Source organism: Sarcophilus harrisii, chromosome 4, assembly GCF_902635505.1.
Source record: "Sarcophilus harrisii chromosome 4, mSarHar1.11, whole genome shotgun sequence".
Classification (NCBI taxonomy): Eukaryota; Metazoa; Chordata; class Mammalia; order Dasyuromorphia; family Dasyuridae; genus Sarcophilus; species Sarcophilus harrisii.
In genome coordinates, this window is record NC_045429.1 from 388,591,511 (window position 1) to 388,618,000 (window position 26,490).

Below are 26,490 nucleotides of genomic sequence, written 5' to 3' on the forward strand. Positions count from 1 at the left end.
AGACCTATAACTTCACTAGTATAATGAAATCTTGGGTGAAGAAACTCCTTTTACCTATGCAGATGAATAACTTCTCTGGAATTCACAATCTTAGAAGAGGGATTTTTAACCTTTTTTGCATGCCAGGGGCCCTTTATCTGGTAAAATCTATACACCCTTCTCAGAATCACACTTTTCAAAATACATAAAATTAAATACACAGGAAATTAAATAAACAGGGATTACAAAGAAAACCAATTACATTGAAATAAAAATATAATTTTTCCCATCCAAGTTCATGGACCTCCTGAAATCTATGTAATCTAGTGTTCCAAAAATCGGACACTGAATTTATAGGGAAGACATGGATGCAAATCCTGTCTCTGGCATTACCTGTGTGAGACCAAACTAGTCCACTTAATTTTTCTCAGCCTTAGTTTACTCATTTAAAAATGAACATAACGATAAGGGGTGGTTTTGAGGATCAGATGAGATAACACATAGCACTATATAGGTGATTATTATTAATAGGATACTTAAAGTTAACTGATGATATCATAAGGCATTACATTTCATAGGATCATAGTGCTAGAGCTGGATGAGACTTCACAGGTAACCTGTACAAATATCTGACTAAATATTGGAGACCCAAGTGATGTCTCAGTACCCTTGTGACTTATATGTCCCATTAAACATCCACATTGTCATTCTTAATTATTTTAAACCAGGAAACTTTTTATGTTTTAGATCCATATCACTGCTATTCATTCATTCCACATCCATTTAAGTGTCCAATGTGTTTAAGTTCCTGTTCAGAGCCTTAGGAAAATACAAACTCTAGGTAATTCATTATCTCTGCCTTTAAAAAGATTGTAGTGAAATAGAAAATGACAATACAGGAGAGCCTCTGAATTTCCCCATAGAGTTATAGCCCCACAAGGTAGGTGATCAATAAAGACCCATTTATTAATTCAAAAGGGTCAAGACTCACGATTCAAATACTCCCAATGGATCATCTATTTAGATTTTCCCTCCAAGGATACAGATCATAATCCATGCATGCCTTCCCATTCTATGAGACTTGTCCATGTCCTCTTCCAGATTTGCCACAGAAAGATCCCTCTTAATGTTAGAGGCCCTTTTTGATTTCTCCTGACATCCTGAATTGACTAGTAGAGCTTTCAAAATATCCAACTCTCTTTCCTCACCATCAACATCTGACTTGTCCGTATTCTCTTTCCATCACACATTTCCCTGGTGGTACCTTTTATTCTTCTTCTTCAAGGTTCCTCACAGGTTACATGTTGCAACCAGTTCATGTTTTATAAATTAAGTATAAATACAAACTTAAATTACAGAGAGAGACAGACAGACACTATTTGGATCTTTATTCTTAAATCTGCTCATAGTTACCTCACTTTTAGAACTATAAGAAATATACCATCCGTAATTTGGGGAAGAAATCATTTTTACATTCAGGAATTGCTAACCCAGGACCTAGTCTCCTAGGGACAGAGAATTTCTATCTTCAGGCACCTAAATGGCAGAACAAATAGAGCACTGGATTTATAATCAAGAATACCAGGGTTCAACAAAAGATCAATACAAGTGAGGTCAAAAGGCATTACATTTCACAGGATCATAGGTCTGGAGCTAGAAGGGACATTATGGACCATCTAGAACATCTTACACATAAGAAAACTGAGGCTAGAAGGATTAAGTGATTCACTTAAGGTAGGTTGTGTTTAAATGCCAAATAAGTGATATAGATCAAAGCTTCTTGAACTCTAGGTCCATATGGGGGTCACAAAATTATGATTTATTATCAGTAAATGACTGATTTGTATACCTATTTTATATCCCTACATAGCTGAAGACACGTAAAAATTTCTTGCACTAAAGGGGGTTGTAGGTGAAAAAATTTCAAAAAGCCCTGTTACAGATAATGAACCCTATCAATAAGAGGGAGAGACCATTGGCCTTGTTATGGCCAAGAAAAGTTAAATGAATGAAGCTGGAACTGAGCTGGTCTTGAAGGGGAGGTAGTAATTAAACCTGTAGAAAAGAAGTAAGTATGCACAAGCAAAGGCACAGAGGTAAGAAAAAGCATGGCAAATTTGGACTCCAAAGCAGAGTAATAGATAGTAAGGTCAGAAAGATAGGTGGGTGAATTAGAACAATGTTGTAGAAGACTAGTTTAGCCTTCTTCTTAGTTTAAGAAGTCTGAAATTGATTCAGTATAAAATGGGAGGTTATTTAAAGTTTTTGAGTGGAATGTGAAATAGTATGAAAAAAACCTTTGCTTTTGGAAGATACATCTGACAGAGATATGAGTCAGAAGATTTGGCTCTACACTTAAAAATATTAAAAATTGCCCAGAGAATAGGTGGTTTTTATTTTCTTGAACCAGTGGTTTTAAAGGGAAAAATAGGCTTATATATGCAGTTCTGATAAGAAACATTCCATAGAGAAGAAGCAAGATGATTGGAAAGCATTTTACTATGTTTTAATCAAGGGGACTTCAGGGACTAATACTTGAATTAAATCCAGTGCTTTTCCTTTTTGTCTTTTTACATTTACTAAATAAGTGTACATTTTCAGCAATCTTTGAGTACCTGTGTATTTCATAAAACTTACAGAAGTTAATCAGTAATTTATCCTAAGTGCAGCATCAGGCCAAAAAGTTATCATAAAATACTTTGCAAATATAAAGTCCTACATAAACCATAATAACAATAGTACTACTAATAATAAGGTTGACTGAAAGCTATAATATGCTAATAAGGATCTTTGAAGGTGTTTACTATCTAGTAATTCAGGCTTTGCTGGATATAGTGACCATGCCCTTAGACCTTAAACAGGGCCTATCTCAACTAAATAAAAACAGTTCATGTGAATCACCTTTCTCAGGCACCTGAAAGCACACAAAAATTACTAAAAAATTCCTAAAAATGCAACAGTATCTCTCAATGTTTACTCTTCCCACTCTCCTAAATTAAAGTTCAAATTTAATTTTATACAAAAATCATTTCATTATATATTTTAAATTCCTTTAATCCTCAAAATTATTTATAAACTACTAATATTATAACTTTAACAAACCTAAGTTTCTTGGTAAATTCCATATGATAGCTAACTTGTAACTTATATGAAGACCAAGAAGCCATAGAACAATTGAAAGAATGCTTACGTTGGAGTGGAGAGATTTGGGTTTAAGTTCAGGTTCTGCTACCAACTCATTATATGATACTGGGAAAGTCACTGAAACTGATCTCAATTTTCACATCTGAAAAACTCAGGGTTTGAACCAGAATCAGAGGTGCCCTTTAAGCTGAGGGGGGCCTCAAAGGGACAGAAAAACTCCCAGTCAGAACCAGACTGAAGAGTCTTTGGGAAATGTTTAAGAAAATAAAGACTCAATGCAGCATTTTTGTTGTTGTTCAATCACATCTGATTTCATGATCCCATGGGCCAAAGCATGTCAATTCTGTCCACGGGGTTTTCTTAGTAAAGATCCTGGAGTGATTTGTCACTTCCTTCCCCAGTAGACTAAAGCAAATAAAAGTTAAATGACTTGCTTAGGATCATACAGTTAGTGGACTTCAGTCTTCCTAGGTCTAGGACTAGTACTGTATCTTACTGCCTATAAGAAAACCACAGATTTGCATTACTTATGTTGTATAAGTCAATATGTAGCCCCAATTTCTATCTGAGTTTCATGCCATTAAATTAGATGATGGCTTCTAAGGTTCCTTCCAGCTCAAACATCTATGAGCCTATGAATGAATAGCTTCTATCTATGCATTTGTATAATGTAATTAGATGATCAAGATTCAACCCAATAATAGTGAGGATGAATATTGTCAATAATTTTGACAAGAGGAGACATAAATAATTTCATCACATTTCAACCCATACGACCAAAAAAGGACAGGCTGATCATGTAGAAAGAGAAAGGTACAATAGATACTCTAAGTGCTATCTGTTCATTCAGCAAACATTTATCTTTTTTTAAAATTATTATTATAGTTTTTTATTTACAGGTTATATGTATGGGTAATTTTACAGCATTGACAATTGCCAAACTTTTTGTTCCAATTTTTCCCCTCCTTCCCCCCATTCCCTCCCCTAGATGGCAGGTTGACCAATACATGTTAATTATGTCAAAGTGTAAATTAAATACAATATAAGCATACATGTCCTAACAGTTATTTTGCTGTATAAAAAGAATCTGAAATAGTGTACAGTTAGCCTGTGAAGGAAATAAAAAATGCAGGCGGACAAAAATAGAGGGACTGGGAATTCTATGTGATGGTTCATAGTCATCTCCCAGAGTTCTTTCGCTGAATGTAGTTGATTCAATTCATTACTGCTCTATTGGAACTGATTTGGTTCATCTCATTGCTGGAGGTGGTCCCATCCATCAGAATAGATCATCATATAGGATTAGCAAACATTTATCTTAAGCAATTACTATGTGCCAGACACTGTGCTATATGCTGAGGATAAAAAGATAGAAACAAAAAAAGTTTCTTCCATACTATTAAGGGAAAGAATATGAAAACAAAAGTTAATACAAAATATAGACAAAATAAGCTCCCTGAGGGGAGGGTGTTAGCAACTGAGGGAAGTTAAGAAAGGCTTTGTAAAGATGGTAGCATATAAACTGGACCTTGAAGGAAGCAAGGGATTCTAAAAGAAGGTTGTGAAGAAGTGCATTCCAGTCATAGACAATAGCTTGTTCAAAGGCACAGAGATGGAAGATGGAATGTAGAATACAGGAAACAGCAAGTAGACCAGTTTGGCTGGAATGTACAGTGCCTGAAAGAGAGTAATATGCAGTTATCCTGGAAAGGTAGGTTGAAGACACATTATGAAGGACTTTAAATTAAAGAACCAAAGGAAGACTTCATGATATTGGGTTTAAAGAATGACATGTTCCAAGATGAGATGTAGAAAGATGGGATCTGCACCATTGGAAAGGATGTCCAAACAGATGAGATCACAGATCCATTTAAGTATGAATAAGTCATGTTGACTGACATATTAACGTCACACTTAATTTTAGCACTTCAAGCCTGGAGCTGTCCCTTTAAGTCATTAATCCTATGAAATCATGATTGTTCCCATCTTTGCTTTGAGTTCTCCCAACTACTGGGACTAGACTGACAATGACTCAGGAAGGAAGCTGGTAATAATAATAATAATAATAAATAGGGTGCTCTCCCTGGTGCTAAGAGACCTGTCTGTAGCTCACTTAATTAACACATATTCCAACCATTACCCTCCCCCCCCCCAAAAAAAAAAGGCTTCCACATAACCAGAAAATATGGTGAATAAAATTTCTGAACCAAAAAATCAAAATACGAGTCCCTCCTTTTGCAAAGAACAACTGAAATAGACATGGTATCCTTTTTTATCTCCAAAGTTCGCAAAAGACACTCCTCGCAAAGGCCACTTTGGGAGGACAAATCTTGTCTCCTATTTGTGGCTGAGAAGCGCAGGGTCGCAGAGCTGTGTCAGAGACGCGACCTCCCCATGACGAGCCCGCCCCTCTCGCTGCCCCTCCACGCTGTTTTCTCGGAATTGACCCTGCTCTAGGAAAACAGGCAAACACTGAGCAGCATCTGCCGCAGAGTAAGGTGCCCGGAAGTTCGCTTTCACTGGGTTTCCCCACGTTCGAGGCACGGATGCGAGCGTGAGGCGCCCGGGGGCTCCGAAGCTCTAGAAATGGCTCTATCGCCACCACCACTAGGCCCTCTGCTGCTCAAAGATGGCCCGGGACATTCAAAAATGGCCAGAAGGAAGCGCCCGCCGAGGGGGAACCCAAGGCTCTCCCTGGGGGAGCGGGGTCTCGGGGGACAACCGCCGCCCGGCGGAGAGGGCCTCCACCCTGTGGCCGGGGCTGCCGGGAACACTCGGCCCCCTACCCCTGGCCAAGGAGGCCGGCGGGATGTTTGCAGTGTCATCGCCTATGGCCCGCGTTCTAGGTCACACTGGCGCGCACACTCTCACACGCACCGCACCGCCAGCTGCTCACACCGGCCCAGGGAGAAGGGGGAGAAGCCGGTGCTCGGACCGCCAGCCCGCCCGCCCGCCCCGGGGGCCGCCCGGGCGCGCCCGCCCTCCCAACTTTCCGGGAGCCTGCCCCCTGTCGCACGTGCCGGGTGACAGGCCCCCCTATAGGTTCCATACCTGCCACCGGAAGTGAGTGAGGAGGGCAGTATAGGCATTTCCTGTGACGCGGACGCCTGGACTCCATTAGGCAGCAGCTGGGGGAAGAATCAACACACCAGGGAGCGGAGCGGGACCGAAGACAGAGGCGGCAGCTGCCTCCGCTGCCGCCGCCGCCGCCGCCGCAGCAGCCGCAGCCGGGGCTCAGCACAGCGGCAGGCTCCCCCCTCCCCAGCAGCGGCCGTCGCCGCCCCAGCGGCGCCCCCCCCCTACGGGAGCGACCCCCGGGCCGGGCACCCCAGCTGCCTCCGGGAGGGGGGGGACAGGGCCCAAATCCTCCTCCTCTTCCTCACCCCCCCTTCTCCCTCCCCCCCTCCCCGCTTCCCTGTCCCCTCTTCCCTCCCCCCCTCACCCCGGCCCTCTCCCCGTCCCCCTCCTCCCCTCCTCCGCCTCGCCCCACCGGCTTCCCACCACGGCCTCTCTCGGCGAGGAAACTCTGGCCTCCGCTTCCTCCTCCTCCGACTCGGACACCGGCGGAGCCTCCCCGCCCCCGCGGAAGAAACCCCGAGCCTCGGCGGCGGAGGGAGCAGGAGAGCCCGGGGCTTCGGCAGGCAGAGCAGGCCTCTCCCCCCCGTCCTCGTCGTCGTCGTCGTCCTCGTCCTCCTCCACCTCCTCCTCCTCTTCCTCTTCTTCCTCCTCCTCCTCCTCCTCCTCCGTGGTGGTAGTGGTGGGACTCCCCGCGGCTGCTGCCCCTCCTGCCGCCGCTGCCGCCCCCCACCGCAGTAGCGGCCACAGCCTGGTCAGCGGCAGCATCATGCAGGCCAACGGGGCAGGAGGAGGAGGAGGAGGAGGCGGCGGCGGCGGCGGCGGCGGAGGAGGTGGCGGCGGCGGCGGCGGCGGCCCCGGAGGCGGGGGCCAGGGACAGACCCAGGAGCTCGCCTGCCTCTCGGCCCAGAACGGGGAGTCGTCGCCCTCGTCCACTTCGTCCGGGGGAGACCTGGCCCACGCCAATGGGCTGCTGCCCTCTGCCCCCTCCGCCGCCAGCAACAATAGCAACAGCCTGAATGTCAATAACGGGGTCCCCGGCGGGGCGGCCTCCGCCTCGCCCGCCGTCGCCGCGGCCACCTCGGCCCCCACGGCCGCGTCTTCCTCGTCGGTGGCCTCCTCGGAGCTGGGCAGTAGCCTGAAGAAGAAGAAGAGACTCTCCCAGTCCGACGAGGATGTGATTAGGTTAATAGGACAGCACTTGCATGGCTTAGGGCTCAAGTAAGTATGCCTCGGAAAGCGCTGCGATCGGGGGCCGGGGGGGGGGGGGGGGGGGGCCCGAGGAGGGCTGCCCTGACGGACAGTTCCGCCGCGGAGTGGCGCCCGGGGAGACCCCCGGGGAGACAGGAGCAGGAGACAATCGGACGGAGAGACTGGAAGGCTGGCAAACCGCGGCTCGCCGAGCCAGGCCCTGAACTCCCCCCAGCTGCCCCCTCCCCCACCCCGCCCCAAACTACCCCCCTGGAACTTAATTATCGGTCGGCCGAGACAGATGTATAAAAATGCCGGGGGAGGGGGAGGAGGGGCCCGGTCTGGTGGAAATAATGAATCTCGGAGGGCTCGGCCTTGGGAGCGTGTTTTAGACATCTGTGCCGGGAACCCCGGGAGAAGCTTCTCCCGGAGAGGGGGCCGCCGTAGCGGGGTTGCCAGCCAGGAAAGCTGGACACCCACAAGTGTTGGGTCGCGGAAGGGGACGGAGGGGAGGGTGTGCAGCTGGTGGTGATGGTCAATTGGAAAGAAGAGTTGCTGAGGAAATCAAACAGGAATAATGGCGCAGAGGAGACATGTTTGTGTTACTTGTTAAGCTTTGTGTGTTCAGGACACAGGCCACAAACTACTGTCAAATCCTGATTATTTTCCGTAAGATGTTTGGGAAGGCATAGCTGATCTGACCACATAGGCTCTAGTCTAGGTGGCTCGAGGCACCCCGAGAGAGGTGAAGGGGGCTAACCTTGGCCACAAACTGCTATCAGTTTGTTTACACATCAATAAAGGAAAAACCCAGGGAGTGGGGGAAGGGTTCTTCTAGAGACTGAAAGCTTTTGAGAATGGTGGAGGAGGTGGAAGGGGCAGGACCTAAAGGAGACTCTCTCACACACACACACAAAAAAAACACCTCCAGCAGTCAGAGTTTCCTGGCTGCAAAGCTTAGATTAAAATAAGCCTTTGGGCTTGCCACTGTGCAGTTTTTGATTTATAGGTTTGTTTGAGAAAGAAATAAGAAGTTTTGAAAAGTGACATAAGTGCATCGACACAAGCCATACTTGGAGGTCAGCTGTATTTTGCTTAAAAATTAATAGAGGTTGGGGAAAAACATTAAAACAAGAAAATGTTAAGCAGATAAATTAGGACTTTTGAAATAACAAAACAGACCTAAGGAGCAAGCTATATATATATATAAAAAGCCAAACAGCCATATTTATCTCCTCTTTCCCCTGCCTCCAAAAGGAACTGTTTGCCATGAGAGAAGATTCCACACTCTATGATAAAGATGGATTTGGTATTAAATGAGCTTAGTAAATGTAAAATGTATTGCTGAAATTAGGCAAGCTGACAGCAGAGGGAGAAAATAACTCGTGACTGTTTGGAGCCTACAGCATAGTAAATTTGCTATTTTTAGTTAGAAAGGTGGTGGGGGGGAGAGTGATTTGTTTTGCTTTTTAAATTTCTTTTTTAAATAATTGACCTCTTAAAGTGTTGATGCAGACACAAAACTTGGATGTATTTTATACTAGACATCACTGAGAGCAACTTATATAGTATAGTAATTTTATTTAAAATAGTGATAATATAGATAGGTGGTTTCCTACTTTCCCAATTGCCACTTGATTGCAACAAATGTTATATTTTAAAACTTCTATTTTCCCAAAGTATTCACGTTTCAAGTGGCAAAACTGGGGGAAGTACACTTATTTTTGAAGTTGTATACAAGTTTTTAAACCTAGTACCCCAATATGGATGTAGTAGGAGATTGCTCCAGTGTGTGTAGCTCAACAAACTTGGGGCTTATGTGCATTTTTTTTTCCTTATGTCACTATAACTTAAAATAAAATTAGTTCTTTTGGGGAAAAAAATTCACACTGTTGCATAGGTATTGGTATATTTGGAAAAGTAAAACCCTGAAGTTGGTCAGGTCTTTTTACACTGTATCTCTCCTGCAGCCAGACAGTTGATCTCCTCATGCAAGAGTCAGGATGTCGTTTAGAACATCCTTCTGCTACCAAATTCCGAAATCATGTCATGGAAGGAGACTGGGATAAGGTAAAGTAGGGTATATGGAACTGTATAACTGATGTTAAGTTAAACATCTGACGTGCATATCATAATACTTTTGTTTTTCTCTCTTTTATATCAATTTTTGCAGGCTGAAAACGACCTGAATGAACTTAAGTCTTTAGTGCATTCTCCTCATGCTATTGTGGTAAGAGGCGCACTTGAAATCTCTCAAACGTTGTTGGGAATAATTGTGGTAAATACACTTTTGTTCTTAGTTCTGCATTTATGCTAATTTTAGTAAGCAGAATGGTCTCAGTAATAACTTAGGGCATCTGCCATCTCTATAACATAACTTGTGTAATTTTTGTCTTTGTATCCAGAGCGCCTAGAACAGTGTCTGACACAGGCACTTGTGTCCATTAGATTATCAAGTATAGCCCCCTCATTCTGCAGATGCTTAGAAAGATTGATTTTTTGGAACTATATTGTGTGTATTAAAGTTATACAGTAGTCAATCTTGATTGTGTTAGAACATTTGAAATTTTTTTTTTTTAATGCTTGCCTAGAAAATATGTTTGGTTTTTTGTTTTGTTTTGTTTTTTTGCCATACATATGAAAATTATACTGTCATATTTTCAGTATTTATGCTAAGGAATTTTAAATCACTTTTATTTGTTTTAGATATTCAAAATCAAGGAAAACATGCAAATTTTTATTTTAATCTTTGAATTTTAAATTTTGGGAGTGAAGAAGAATGAAAGCTATTATATGTGTCTTTGGCTTCTTTGAGGAAAGAAAAACAGAATAGATTGGATAAAGAAGTTTTGTCTTTTTTATGTAAGCTTTTTTTTTTTTTTTTTTTTTTTTAAGAAAGGTCATGTATGTTAATTCAAACCAATCATTGGGTTATGGTCACCCAGTTCCATTCAAGTACTCTCAATTTCTTGAATTTATAGTGTGTCCGTTTGAATTTTGTATGAATCATCTGATGATTTTTGTGCAGATCTGAATATTTATGCTCTGTTTACTGTTTATATAAGATCAAATTAGGAGTTAGGCCCATTTTCAGTAATCATCATGTATTTTAATATCTATTAAAATTATTAGTCATTAATTCTTAAGTAGGTATTTGGGGGTGGGGAGAGAAATGTTTTTTAAAGTGCCTGTGATTATAAACAAAGAAAAATCATCTGGTGGCTGCTTGCTTTAGACTTCTGGCTGATTCATTTGTTAGAAGCAGTTTCCTGTCCAATGGGGGAGGGGATGGGAAAAGAACAGGAAGTATGGAAAACAGCTGTTTGTTAAACATTAGTAAGTGAGGATTATATTATTTTTATTTAAATTGGGTCAATTTTATAACTTCTTTGACCTGTTAACCTGCTAGATTTGTTGCGTTTTTTAATTTAAACAAATGGTATTTATATAAGAGAGTGTACCTGAGAATGATTCTGAAATTGGTAGTTTAAAGAGATTTACAAAAATCTCTTTCCAATTTATGAAATCTTTTTTTAATCGAAAGGAACTCATTTAAGAAAATGTAAGGTGTTATATCTTAAAACAAATTATGATTGCTTCTATAGTTGGATATTTGGGCTCCAAAGACACTAAGAATATTTAATAAAAACAATTTACAATCTGAATTTTAAGTTGAAAGATAAACCTAATAGGCAGCTTGTTGACAGAAAAGGGGGAACTTTGATTCCTTTGGCATTCAGCAAGTAGAATTATGGACTGTTAGTCTAGAGTACATATATAATCAGTTCAACTTTTTAAATTGTCCTTTACCTGGCAAGTAGCTTATTTTACTTAATCCCAAAATGGAAGGATAAAAAAGTTTAATATGAGTTCTGTCATATTTATAATGATACATTGGAATTCATCTTAATATTTCAAGTCTTTAAAAAGGGAAATTGTGACTTGTGAGAGCAGTTTTGTGATTTTCAGCTTAACTTCAACAAAAAGTGATAATGAGCCTTAAATATAGATTTTTTTAAAAAATTATTTCTAATAACCTCATATTCAGTTTTATCTCAAAACAGTTTTAGTCACAACACATGGTTTTTATTCTCTCAAACCTGATTGAATAGCATTTTAGTTTGTTTTCAGCTATGTCTAGGTTTGTTTGAGGGTTTATATGAAGAAATTTGAAGGTAATAACTTGAGAACTTTTATCTAATTAGAAAGTTGAGCTAATCTTCATTTCAAACTTTAAATACAGTATTGTGGACCATGCTTTACACATATTTAACATTTGTCTTGAATTCCATATAAAAATAGTGCAGCAGTTCACCTTTACTGTTATATTTGAAGAGACTGCTTCAGAACATGTGGCATTTTAGTTAACTTGTGTTCAGTGTGATGTGGAAAGAAGGCATCTGCTTATTTAATCTACCTTTGCCTGTTACATGGTATCTTGTACTACCTCCCCTAATCCCGAATAACTCAGCCCTACATCTCATCTTTAATAAAACATGGCCTAGAAAAACTAATTAGACTGATTAAATCCATTTTATTGTCTCTAGTATTGTGTCAGTTGTAGCAGCAGCATTAAAACTACATGAAAATCCTGTATACCAGAGAATTAAAACTTTATAGTGTAATTGTAGGCATTAATAAACTTTTCCCTGAGTATATAAGTTCTACTTTTGAAATTTCTGCTTTGTGAGTTGTTGCTGCCACAGTCAACTTTTAGAGTTTTTACTTTTCTTTAAATCCCTTTAAAGCTTCATTACGGTATTACTGATGAAATGATTGTCTGTTGTTTCATTATATTTTCTTACACAAAATAAAAAGTGTTTTATTTTAAAAATATATATATTTTTTAATTTGTTATTATTCAAATAGCTTCTCAAACTAGAATTTGTTGAAGTAGTATACTATATTCTTTCTTTCACCAATAGTATCAGAAGTTGGAAAGATAAGTAAGGAATAGAGCTTGAGGAATAGAAATTCCAAAGTTTACTTAGCTATGAAAAAAAATTAAGGCCTGCCATGAATAAGGCTTTTGCTCATCTTAGAGAGCTTCAATTTGACCTGTTCAGAGCCTACTTCTACAGTATTTTAAACACCACTCTGGGAAAAGGTTTAAGATAGTGACTCTACTAATGTACAGGGGTTACTTCTTTGCAACTCAGGATAAGTGACTTGTCAGAGGGAGGATTTGGATCCTAGTAGTCCTGGTTTCCAGGCCAGTTCAGTATCTATTGTGCCATCAAATCCACTACTATGTCACTGGGCTTGAGTTTTTACACTTGAGCCATTTTGGATGTGTGCTTAAAATGTGCTAGTGTTATAATTCTTAAGATTATAGTTTATAATATTTTAATCTATATAGTCTCTTTCCCAACTTCCCACCTCTATATAAATGCTTCTGTTGTACATTTTTTAGAAATTATATTTTTGATTCAAGTAATGAAACAAGTTTTATGAGAAAGCATTTACTTAAACAAATGTCTTTCTGTGTTTGGTCAACAGCGCATTACCAGAGTCCAATACCATGCTTAAGTATCTGTTTCAGAAATCTCTTTGCACTATCTCTGGATAAAGTGACTCAGAGACAGAGCTTCTTGACCTGCTTTTGTCTTCCCCACGTATCTATCGAAAAATGTTGACATAGCCTCACTTGAAGTTTTACTCACTTTTTTTCCTGCCCCACTTATATCACATGAAAATTGAGTTGCAATTATACTAGCATCTCTGTGGAGAAAATAAAGGGGGAAAATGTCTAATGTTTATCGGGGTGTATTAAAACTGTCACTTCACAAATTTGTAAGGGAGGAACCTGGATATGAGTATTAGGAAAATGGAATGTGCACATAATTCCTCAAGGACAACTAAAGTGTTTACCAGAAATGCTTAATAATTGAGAAAGCCCAATGAAGAAATTAATACAGCTATTGACAAGTTAGACATAAAATTGATTTGAAAAAATCCAGAAACAAGTATGTCTTCAACAGTGGGTGTCATATAAAGGGAAATCTTCAAATAGTAAGGAGTTTTGTAATACCAAGTAAACTTAACAATATATTGATAAACTGAATTACACATTGTTTTCTCCATTGACAACACAACAGTGAGGGTCAAGTAAAATACCACATATAAGTGTTTTGCAAACATTAAAAGGGCTTATGATAGCTATTTTTTAAAAATTAAAGCTTTGTTCAAAAACAGAAAAGTTGTTTTTAAAAAAAAAAATCTCCCTTTTATATGAACCATTTTAACAGTGCAACACTACTAAAGTATAGAAAGCTTAACTTTAGACTATATGTAAAACATTGTATTTTATTATTTAATCTATATCTTTAGAGTATATAAAGAAAACCAGCCTAGCTTTGTTTACATATTGCATAGAATTTGGTAAGTGTAATAGTTCTAGAGTTACAAAAATTATCATGCATTTGAAGAATGCCATTTTCTGATTTCTTTTTTATCAAAGATTTAGCATAGTTAAACAATGTATATTTGTTATACTATTTTGATAGCATTGTCAGTTTGGCATTTTTAGAAATAAGCATTTACCAAATGCTGTCATAATCTCTAAGATTTTTATGTTAATATTTTAAGTGCATTTGAATTCATTTGGAGTACTAAATATCAGTAACATTTTTCTGCCCACTTTCAAAAACAAACATAACCTAATTAAAAGTTTCATTCAAGTGATAGTCCTTAAAGTTGGATTTAGGGCTTAAAATACCAAATTTTATGTTAATAGAAATGTTTTCATGCCTTCTCAGTTTTGCCCAAAAGGTTGTGGGAGATGGAGGGGTTTACTGATAAGCTAAAAGTGAAACTTAGGGTAAAGTAATGCTGAGAAACTTAAATCCTAAATATAAATTCTGAAAATAGAACTTTATAATTAAGTGGTAGTTTATCCTTCTTTTAAAAATATATATTTTTTTTATATTAGTTTCCTCCAGAATATTTTCAGTGTTAGGAGGCTATAGCAATCAAGATTCCAATCTTTATTACAAATATGAAATGGTTAAGTTGGAAGGGACCTCAGAGTTTATCTTATCTGTTCTCTTAACCAATTTAGAAACCCTTTTTTGTAACCGCTGAAAGAAGGTAATACATTCACTACAGATAATCCACTCTGTTCTAGGGCTATAATTCTTAGGAAATAAATGGTTTCTTAGTTTAAACCAAAATTCTGACTTTTGACTATTAGTCTTCCTTCTCTCCTCTGGAACCAGAAATAAATGTATACCCTCTTTCTTATGATAGCCCTTCAAATGATGGTAGATAACTACCATGGTTTTCTTTAGTCTTCTCTAATCTAAAAAAACCCATTTCAGAATATTAATGTAATTAGAGAGATTCCTAAATATAAAATTTAAGTTTTTTTTTTTTTTTCCTTTAGTAGAAAAGTTTAACAGGCTGAAATAAAAATAAAACATTTAATTTTTTTTTTTTTAAGATAGTTACTGAGCTTAAAAATTAGTCTTAATTTTTAATGGAGGTTCTAAGATCATGTAGTCTAACCTACTTGAATAGGAATTGCCTCTACCATATCTATTAATCATCATCCAAGTTCTCTTGTAAAGAATTACTTGATGGGAAATTCAGTACTTCCTGAGGCAATCCATCCACTCTAGTATAGCTCTTAATTTTTTAGGAAATTGTATGTTTTTATAATCATCTTTTTGAGTCCTAGAACTAATACTTTAAAATAGTTGTTTTGAAGCCTGGGATTGAATCAAATATCCATTAGCCTTGACCTGAAAAGGTTTCATAAGTAGGTAAGCTGTTTCAACAAGGATAGAAGGAAGATTTTAATGAACCAAGACCTTTTTTTTTTTTTTTTTTTTTTTTAATCATGAACCTTTTATGTAAAGTTTTATTTTCAAAGGACATAGTAGAATGGTTTCTACTGTTCTGTTTAGGCACAAACATTGTCTGAAACTTCCATCAACCCTTTTCCCTGACTGCTGCTTTCTGTCATGTCAGAGGATGAAGTTTTTGCTGCTGCAGCAGAAGTACCTGGAATACCTGGAGGATGGCAAGGTCCTGGAGGCACTTCAAGTTCTACGCTGCGAATTGACGCCCTTGAAATACAATACAGAGAGAATTCATGTCCTCAGTGGGTAAGGATGTTTAGTTCTTGAGCTCTGCTTTGGGGGAATCTTGTTAATGCAAATTATAGTTCTATGCTTTCACTGAATGATTGAAGTATTTGGAAATTCTAAGATAATTTTGGATAGTTTTCTCCCTGTGATAGGGAAGTGGTGGGACAGGGCAAATGTTTCTTCTTTGCTTTTGTATAGCCTATTAGCCTTATCTGAGGAAGCTTTTCATATTATAATAAAGTTATGTTAAATGAATGAGAGAAGATTGTCTACAGAAAATCATGGCATATTCTTTTATAAATTCTGAGATAGGCTTTCTTATATTGTGACTAATTCCTTTTTTTTTTTTCTTAATCAGAAGTTCTGTTGGACATGTTAATGCTATAGTTAGTTCACTTAAGTCAGAAGGATCTACAAGATATCATATTTATAACTCAATGTTCATGAATTAAAAATAATTCTTTATTGCAAGTTTTGTAATTTAATTGTACTTGCAATTCTTCTAATTTTTTTTTTTTTTTTTTTACATTTAGAGAAAATTGAAGCTTAATGAGATTAAATGGCCTGATAAAGGTTATTTGTGGGTAGCAAGTCTCAAATTAGAACTCAAGTTTACTGACTCTGAACATCTTTCATACAATATTTCCCCATAAATAGACATTGATTTGAATACTGAAATGTTCATGTTCAGTCATTTTACAGTCATGTCCCAATACTTTGTGACCTCATTGAGGTTTTTTTGGCAAAGATCCTAGAATGGTTTGCCATTTCCTTCTCCAGCTCATTTTACAAACAAGGAACTGAGGCAAACAGGGTTAAGTGAATTGCCTACAGCCACACAACTAGTAAGTGTCTTAAGACCAAAATTGAATTCAGGTTCTCCTGACCTCTGGGGTCCGTACTTTCATCCATTGTGCCACTTAGTTGCACTAGTAAATACTGAAAATTGAATGTCTGTTAACCAAATGGAACATTTGGAAAGAATTTTTAGAATAAAATTGTGAGTCAATTTTCTCAAATCATTTAAAATCAAAAAAGAATGTTATGATTTCTTTCTATTCCTATTCCCTTCTTTCTATTTTTCAAAAGTAAACTCAGTTAATTTAGTTCCTTTCTTCTGATAGTTTGATTTTGTTGGTTGAGATACTCCTTGGAAAATGTGCTATCCAGTGATTGCAAGTGCAGAAGGTATCCTTACCTATACATATTAATAAGAAATTCCTTAATATTTACAATCTAGGTAAAAAAAAAAAAAAGTATCTCATAAACAGACTTAATTGTAACTTAAGAAAAGGGACTGATTTTTTTAATTAAAGCAAATTTTTTAAAAAAACTCTAAACTTTGCAAAAAGTAAGTAAAATGAGCATTTCCATATACATTGTAGAACAGTAGAATATTTTCATTTTATATGAAACCTGGAACTTATATATTTGTTTGCTTGTTTATATGCCCCTGTGCACACACATATACACACACACAGGATTGATTTAAGCATGCACTTGGTAAATTTTTATTGGACTAAATGATTTTTCCAAGAAAACAAGACAACTCAATTGTAGTGATATGGGTTAAACTGCACACAGTTACTCCATAATTTGTTTATATTTGTCACTTCTAAATACAATAATTTAGATTGAAAGATATTATAAGTGAATTTTCATTTAATAAGCATTCATGGAAATCAAAGAATTTTTAAATTTAGTTTAAACTTTAAATCCTCCCTTTAATTCTTAACCCATTCATTATCTTAGTAACTGCTTATTATTCTCTATTTAACTGCCTTCAAACAAGTCCAAGTTAAAAAATTAAACCAAAAACCCTCCACTATTCCCCATCTTTCTTTATCTCACCTCCTTTTTTTGACCTACCTTGTTAAAATCACTGCTTCTATTTCCTTTCTTCTCTTCTGGATTTCATCCTCATTACTAAACTAAAGTCCTATCTCCAAAGTTATCAGTTATCTTGTACTTGCCAGATCTAATTGTCTTTTTCCCAGTCCTAAGCTTTCTTAACCTAGTTTACTGCGTTTTATACTATTGACCACTCTCTTCTGCATACTCTTCCCTTTGTGACACTACTCTCACCAATTTCTTCTACATACCAGGCTCCCTTGTTTCCTTTACTGGTTTATCATCTGTGTGACACACAAGTACTCTCCACCCATTTCCATTAACTTTTAGGGTTGGCCTTTTTCTATATATTCTCTTGTTAACTTCATCAGCTCCTATGGATTTAAGTGTCATCTTTATGTAGATGGCATCCATATTTACATGTCTAGTGCAACACATTTCTTTCTCTTGAATTTGACTAATCCTAGATCACCAATTGCCTGGTAGACCTTTGAAACTGGATTTCCTGATGACAGCTTAAACTCAACATGTCTAAAGCTCAACTCATCTATCCACCTAAATCTTCCCTTTTCCAAGCTTCTCTGTTTCTGTCAAAGGTACTTCCATTCTTCAATGACTTCAACTCTTCAATCTTTCATCCACATATCTATTCATTTGTGAGATATTTCTGTTTCTACTTTCATGATATCTCTTATATTCAATTCCCTCTCTAGTCACAAATATACCACCATACAGTCCCTCTTCTTCTCCTGCCTAGATTATTTCACTGGCTTTCCAGTCCATCCAACACATTGTCAAAGCAGTTTTTTAGATATGACCAATTTCAGCTTCCTGTTGCATCTAGAATAAATTATAAATCCTTTGTTTATTTCTTAAACTCCTTGAAATCTAACCCCATTCCTTCTTTTTCTGCCTTACTGTTATTCTCCCTCTTGCCCTCAATAATTGAGCCAACTGACTAGCTCTCTGTTCTTCAGTCACAATATTCCATATCCTGTCTGTGCCTTTGACGTGTGTTTTATATGTCCTTAAATAACTCCATTAAAATATGAGCTTATTGTGTGTTAGGATTATTTCTCTGTGTACTTGTGGCCCCAACACCAATCTAATGCAATGCTTGGCATGTAGTAGTAGGCACTTAATAAATAATAATATATAAGTAAGCAGTGTCCCAATGGTAGCAGAGTACTTCATAAGATCTGATATTTTCTAGATATCATTTCTATAATTTGATTGTACTTTAACTTCCCTCACTTGACAGTCAATTTCTTCTGCATAGAACACCAAGAACCAGGTCAGGGACATACTTAAAGGAAAAGGCCTTGATTCGTTTCCCTAGAACTTTACTATGTGTCCATCAGTTTATCTAATGAGTATTGAAGGCAGTCCCTGAGTTTTGTTCCTGGAAGCCTTGAACTGAGCCCCCCCTCTGAAAGCTCACACAAAGCTCATATTAAGATAAGACAAGAAACCTTTGAACTAGGTGTGGTACAAGTTTTTGTCCCCATTTTACAGATTAAGAAAACACTATGGTCTTAGAGGTTGTGACATGCTGAGGTTTGAATTTTGGTTACTTAGTCTAATCTAATGGTTTGTTTTCACTATATCACATTGCTTAGTTGATTAAGTCTGTTTAAAGATTAAATACTTTAAAATACCCTTTTGGAGAAATTTTCTGGTTTTATGTTTTAATTTAGTATAAGTTCCTTTAAAGAAAACATGTATTTTCATGGTTGTCCAAAGTTACTACATTTCTTCAGGTAGCAAAGTCTTACGTTAATGACACATGGCCTAGCCAGTCATTTTTCTCCATTCTGTTTCTAAAATAAAAAATAAAGAAATATATTTTTATTATTTTAATTTCAAAAAAGAAATTGATGATGTTAGCTACTTTTACTATTTCATTAATAGGTATCTGATGTGTAGCCATGCAGAAGACTTACGTGCAAAAGCAGAATGGGAAGGCAAAGGAACAGCTTCTCGATCTAAACTTTTGGATAAACTCCAGAGTAAGATCTTTTTTTTTTTTTTTTTTTTTTTTTAAGTCTGATAATGCTGACATTTATTTCCTTAAAACTAATGTGGATTTGTAACCTTTACTAAGGTTTTTGTTTGGTAATACTTAAGAATTGTTTACTCCTGAGAGGATGAGATGGGACTTGTTTTGTAGATGGATTCCTTAGACCACACATTTGCTTAATAAACTTTCTCATTTTAATGGGTTTTTTTGTTGTTATATATCTATATAACCATTACTAGAAGTAAATGGGTCCAATAGGGTGCTTCATTCTTACTAGTTTAGTTTATTTTATAAAGTTTTTTCTTGCCCTGTCCAGACAAATTAAGGGTTCTCACCGCTTTTTTTTTTTTTTTTCTTAATGAAGTTGGGAAGGTACAGGACATTTATGGGTTGAAATAGAATTGGCAGCAGTGTCAGAATGTGTGTTATTTTGTGTAGGTCTAACATATAATATCTGTGATATTTTGGGGACTTGTTGGGACTTGGAATTTTGTTCTTTGGAGTCATTAATCTTTGCTAGATATTTCAGTTAAGATCCTTCCCAAACTTTAAAGGACAGCCATTATACCTTCTTTGCTATTTATTAACTAATAACTTTTTCTTAAACAAGAAAACCCAAAGAAATTGTGAACTTTCTTTCCAAGTGAATTTTAGCATCAGTATAGTCATAAACGGCACTTGACAGGTAGTCATAAAAACAAAATATTTATAGGCAAAGGTTCTGGATGGCCTGACATAAATACCATAATCTTGATAATGATTAACTGAGGATGGAAAGCCAGAGGATATTGAGCAAGTCTCTTTTAAAAAAAAATTCTTTTCTGAATCCTCCCATAGTTGCTAATGGCTCCTCCGTTATATTGCTTTAATTCAGTATTGTATAGCATTGTCTTTCCCATTGAGACATAAGCCCCTTGAAAATAGGGACTTTTCAACTTTTCTAGTCTTCCAACTCTTAGCCCTTTAGGAAATGCTTGTTATCTGACTGAAAATAAACTCTTGCTTTTTGTTTGCTTGTTTTTTATTAAGCCTATTTGCCACCATCAGTGATGCTTCCCCCAAGGCGTTTACAGACTCTGCTACGTCAAGCTGTGGAGCTGCAGAGGGATCGGTGCCTATATCACAATACCAAACTTGATAATAATCTAGATTCTGTGTCGCTGCTTATAGATCATGTTTGTAGTAGGTAAGAGGAAAACCATTTCTGCTATTCCCAAGATTTGATTTGTCATCTTTTTTTTATAAGTGATCCCATTTTCCTTTTTAACCCATTAAAGACATGTGAACTGGAGTTCCTTAAAACGAAATTCTTTTTTGAATTGTTATTCATTCTAATGTGCAAAAAAATTAGAATGACTATTTTAAAATGTTCTCTTATGTCCCCTGTCCCCAGTCCCAGGTTTGGTTATTAATTGTCCACAGTTAACTTATAAAGTCACAATTTCGGAGTAGCAATTAGCATTATGTTTGCTTCCTGTATAATTTTGAGGGATATTTTGCTATCAGCTATAATGCACATAATTTTAATTTAGGAGAATATAAAATTGTCCTTAAGTCGGGGATTCTTTTAATTATTAGTGAAGCAGGAACATTTTTCGTGACCTCTAAAGTTAGTGTCATTCAAGTAGTTGAGATACTGAAAAACAAATTGTGAAATCTTTCAAACCCCAGGAAGGAAATAATTTGGGGCTAGTGGACGAAGGGGAACAGCTGCAGTACACATAGTCCATTTCTTTTGCCAAAGATGATCAAAGATATGATGAAAGTAGCTTGAACAGGAAGGGCAAAAGTAATAAGGTTAAGTGTGAGGGCTTTTTGTAAATGAGGAACCTACAATAAGCTACTGAAATAATGGTGCAGGCAAGCACTGTGATTTAAAAGAAATACTTTTTTAAACTTATTTTTGTAATCAACATCTCTACATGGGTACCTAGCTCTAGGTTATTTTTTAAAATCTTAAGTATTTTATTTTTTTACAGGAACAAAAACCAGAATATTCTAGAGAAATATGACTAGAATTTTTCAACTTTGCCTCACTCCAGCCCCATGTCATTTTTTTTTTTTTTTTAGCTTAATTTGGGTTGGTTTTTAATTATGCTGTTTGGCAATACATGATATATTATTCCTTGAGTTTTTTAAATATGAAGATTCATGATCATTTCACATGGACTATTAACTAAAACCTGTATTATCTTTGACACCTTTGGGAAATTTGAGAACAATACTGGTTAAAATTAGAGCAGCTATTATGCCAAAAACTTTAATTTGATTACTGGTTCCTAAATTTATTGTTGGAACATATGAGGTGATAATTTATTGGAGATCAGCTAAATCAAGAAATGCTGGTATAATGTTGATAGTGTACTTAGATAACTAGGAGCAAAGGATTCTGTATATTATCCCTGTTTTACAAGGTTAATCTGCATAAGATTGACCTATAGTTCCCTGAACTTTTTAGCTGCTTTTCTAAGTATCTATGAAACTGAATGGAAGGCTAGAATTTCATAAGCCCCATAGGGAATCCCTTTGAACTTTTATATAGGAAAAGTATAATATGGTTCCTGCCTCCCAGAAATGGTTAATAGAAGAGAAGGGTCTTCTTTATGAAGCCATGAAAAGTTCATTAAACCCTATGGAGGTAAAAAGGAAGGAAGGATTGGGTTTCTCAAGTTAGTAATTCTTATCATTTTCCCTGCTCTGCCACCCACTTACCCCGAGTCAAAACACTTCAAGCTCAAGGTTTATCCTCTTTTCAGATCAACCCACTCTGTCTTAATATTGTTGAGTTGAAAGCTGTAATTCTGAAATTTTATGCCTTTTAAATTTGATACATTGACGTAATCTTGATTCTGTTGTTTTTAAGAGAATGTCATGCCTATAATGTCAGGGTTATTTCTATGATCATAACAACTTGTATTTTTCTTTTGAATTGTGCCCTAATACTTATTGGACTGTCAGCTATATCAGAGTACTACTACACAGAATTAAGTATGATTATGTCATACTGGTCAGTAAAGGCCTTGGATTGAGCCCATCAGACTAAATCACTTCCAGTCCTTAGGAGGATGGTCAGGGGGAAAGGGAGGCTGTCTTCACATTTCCTGACCCATCTAATAGAGGACTTAAAAGGACACCGTTGAGGTATTAAAAATTTTTTAATCCAATTTAACTCAATTTCAAAAATTAGATCTTAAAATTGGAATCTGTTTTCAGTTTAATTCAGGAAACATTTGCTGAGCACCCTTGTGCAAGGCATTATTGTGCTCTAGGTGACATGGCAGATACCAAGATATAAGATATGGTCTCTTCCTCAAAGAGCTTATGATCTAGTGAGCTCCCTTTCTGTAGACAGGAGTGCATATAAACTAATGACATTGGATGTGCTTTTTCCTACTCATAGAAACATTGAAGATGTTTTTGAGTTGGAAGCATACATAGGTTAAATTTTTAACCAGTTAGCCTTGACGGTGTTTCTTTAAGTTGGCAGGTTTTTTAACCACCATCCAATGGAAATAAATTTTCCTGCACATAGTTTTATAAATATTAAATTTATGATTTGCATTTTGTAAAGTATCAAATTATATACACATTCTAGAAATGTATTGTTTAAAATTTGTCAAGTGAATTATTTCATATATATATAGGTGGTATTAATTTGTTTAGAGGAAAATGTGTATAAACTTATTGGGTATGATCAGGTGATATTTCATAATCACTTCTTGATTAGAGAAATCATTTAAGTAATATTTAAGATAATGAGTCCTTGAACAACACTTCAACACTTCAGTGACAGGGATTACAATATAAGTAATGACTACATGACTGACTGGTTTGTGCCCTGTAATTTTATGAATCAGTCCTTTAATAAAGGTATTCTGCCACTCTCATTTTAAATACATCCTTGCACTAATTATTGACTCTTTATTATTGTAAATCATTCATTATATGCTTTAGGAACATGTGCATTGTGTATTACTAGATGTCAGTGTTTTAACTATTGTGGCTCTAAAATTAGGAAAGAAAATTTCAACTCTGAAATTTTAAGTAACTTCTCTAGAAAAAATTTTTCAGTGTAGTTTGAGGAAAAAATTGAAATAGGCATGACAGTAGTCAACATTTTTGCCCTTGTAAATTGTACTTATTGATAGTCTTATTTTTAAAAATTCACTTAGTTTTGCAGACATTTAAATCTTCAAGTATCTCCTTTTCTAGAGTCACAGGTTATGGCACACTAATAGAAATACAGATTCAATTTATTTTATAAATAATCAATGGACTGATGAAAAATAATTTTAAGTTATTTACTGACAAATTTTTAAAACACCTTTTTTAAGGCAAATTTACAAATCACGTAGAACTAGTAATCTTTGGAAGTATTAAAAAAAAAAAAAAAAACTATGAAAAGCACATGGTCCTACAGCTGATGATTTGGCTTCCTAATTAAAGAATATTTAGCCAAACTAATTTTCTGTACTCCTTGGTAATCAAAATTTAGCCAGAGAAAGAATGACCTTTTTTGAGTTTTACTTTATGTATCTAGTGTTAGCTGATGCTATGTAATCACTTAAACAAGATCACATGGTATTGAGAACATTTAATAGGGCAGACCCAAAATTTGCAATGTTAGTTGGTTACTGCTTTTCACTTTGACTTTGCTAAAATAATTTGGATGCTTAGAAGGCTAAGGGATATGGGATGGATTGAATGAATATGTTTTGTTTTTAGCCCAAGGAAGTTTCATATGTGGGTTTAACCTGCTTATTATTCAGTACCACCTCAAAATTATTATGCCATTGAATTTTTATTTCCATTTGACTTAAAGGCCCTAATAAATAATTAGTGATTGGTATGAATTGATCCTAAGCAGACCAAAACAAATTCTGAACAGATAAAAATTTTTGTAAGTCTTTACAATCTTTTTAAGAAAACAATGAAATAAAATTTAGGTTATTATTTTCCAAATTTATATTTAGAATATATTAATGTTTTTAATTTACTCAGCATGCAATTGAGAATTTTCTTCCTTAGCTAAAAGGAAAGACATATATGTACGTAACTTTAAAAACATGTAATATTGCAAGAAGCTTTATTATAGTCTTTTTTTTTTTTCTGATAGTGTATTTTTTAAAAAAGCATTCTTAGTTTATTTTTGGGTGTTTTTTTTTTTTGTTTTGTTTTGTTTTGTTTTTTTGGTTTTATTTTTAGGAAACAGTTCCCATGTTATACACAACAGATACTTACAGAACACTGTAATGAAGTGTGGTTCTGTAAGTTCTCTAACGATGGCACTAAACTAGCAACAGGATCAAAGGATACAACTGTTATTATATGGCAAGTTGATTCGGTAAGTATTCTCGTATGAATAGTTTAATTAAAACTTTAAGGAACTTAAAGGAGATTCTATATTTCTGTTATAAATATTTCTATTTTCTAAGTTATGCTCCAGCAGCATTGTTTTGTATTGTCTGCATGTTTTACTTTTCCCAAACATTGCCTAGTTTCACCACCTTTTTTGTTTATTAATATTTTTAGATTAAAAGTTAATTGCTTCTACCATCTAAATCCAGTATACTACAAGATGGTAGAAAATCCTTTATTAATTTAACTTTCAGTTTAGCATTAATTTCCTTTGTGAAATATTTGGTGCCAGTTATATTTCATGAATGCCCGGGTAAAACCATGTTTCATTTGAGTTATCTTGGATTTCTGTAGAATCATATTTTTGTGTTGTTGTTGTTCTTACCACCAGTGAACTTTGTGAAGATTACCCCTCACTTGTACAGTTGTATTATTTTGAAATTTGGCTAGCAATATATAATACTCAAGGGCTTTTATTTTAGCAAATAAAAGAATCTCTCTAATTCTAATGAAGGAAATGCAGACAATTAGAAATTATAGTAGAAACAGTTCCTATAGAAGTATATAGGTAAAGAAATGGGGGGGGGCAAGTAATTGATTCTTTCTTCAAGTTGACAGTAGGGTACCTGATTACCTGGGTTCTTTTGAGAGAGGATAAAACAAACATCTATAGAGGTTTTTAACTCAGGAATCATCAATCTGTAGTCATGGTAGGTGGTAGGTTTTGAGACAGAATAGTGAGCCTAGAGTAAAGAATTTGAAGCCTTAAAAGGGTGGATAATAGAGGAACCAATAAAAAGTTAATCAGTGACATACTTTTCATCAGATCCTAGAGTTTTTCCCTATCTCTGTTATCCTACCCTAGAAACTCCTTCTTTTCCTGGCTACTTCCTTGGGTTTTATGAATATCTGCTTCTGATATTTCTTTTTTCATGAATTATCAGAATCAGAAAAAGAATCAGGAAAAAAAAGGAGGAAAAACTCTAGGATCTGGTGAAAAGTATGTCATTGGTTAACTTTATATAATTGTGAAGGGACAACAGAAATGAAGTCAAGGAAAGCCAAGTCAGGAATAACTAAGTGAAGCCAGTCTTGACTAAGAGGTCAAGACGCATAAAATTTGGTAAGAAAACAAAGTAAATAACAATCCAATAAAATATAGGAGATAGTAAAGTAAAATGATTTTTCTTTTTTTTTTTTTTTTTTTTTTTTTTCTTTTGCTGAGGCAATTGGGATTAAGTGACTTGCCCGGAGTCACACAGGTAGGAAGTGTTAAGTGTCTGAGCTTGGATTTGAATTTAGGTCCTCCTGACTTCAGGGCTAGTGCTCTATCCACTGTGCCACCTTGCTGTTCCAAGTGTGGTTTTCTAAATTGGGGATACTTATATATTGTTTAAGTTGCCTCCCCTTCTGTAAGGGGACTGCTATAAGAAGCGGTCTAAATTCTTTTGGTATGCTAGGAGTTTGATTAATTGATATATGAGGATTAGAAATTTTTTCCATGTATTCATGGAAATATTTGTTGTATTATTTGATCTCTGATATTCTTTTATTCGTGCATCCTTAATAAGTTAAAAGAATGGAAGGGTAGCAAAGTCTAGGTTTAAGTTCAAGATTACAATTCTGATACTACTATTATCTTTCCTTAATTTTCTCAGTGATTCTTAATTTCTTTACTAGATCAGTTTTCTCTCAGAAGATAGCACTAGTTAGATGCTTTTAAGATAGAGGGAAAAGTATTTGGTAATACAGCCGCCATTTGATGTCTTAAATTTAGGTAGT

General features: G+C 36.3%; 2 protein-coding genes across 2 annotated transcripts in view; both read left to right on the plus strand.

Annotated features, from left to right (window-relative positions):
• Positions 1 to 6,224: 6,224 nt before the first annotated feature.
• LOC116423643 (proline-rich protein 2-like) lies at positions 6,225 to 6,939 on the plus strand (the record flags this gene model as incomplete). The annotated part of the gene is made up of 2 exons (XM_031968699.1): positions 6,225 to 6,769; positions 6,879 to 6,939. Coding segments are annotated over 2 exons (606 nt in total), but the record flags the coding sequence as incomplete, so codon positions are not given.
• Positions 6,876 to 26,490, plus strand: part of WDR26 (WD repeat domain 26) — a 41,866-nt gene continuing 22,251 nt past the window's right edge. Inside the window, exons 1-7 of the mRNA XM_031967053.1 lie at positions 6,876 to 7,419; positions 9,360 to 9,459; positions 9,563 to 9,619; positions 15,361 to 15,497; positions 19,242 to 19,339; positions 20,380 to 20,536; positions 24,556 to 24,694. Of these exons, the coding sequence (XP_031822913.1) occupies positions 6,968 to 7,419; positions 9,360 to 9,459; positions 9,563 to 9,619; positions 15,361 to 15,497; positions 19,242 to 19,339; positions 20,380 to 20,536; positions 24,556 to 24,694 (1,140 nt within the window). The 5' untranslated portion in view covers positions 6,876 to 6,967. The remainder of the gene's footprint in view (positions 7,420 to 9,359; positions 9,460 to 9,562; positions 9,620 to 15,360; positions 15,498 to 19,241; positions 19,340 to 20,379; positions 20,537 to 24,555; positions 24,695 to 26,490) is intronic.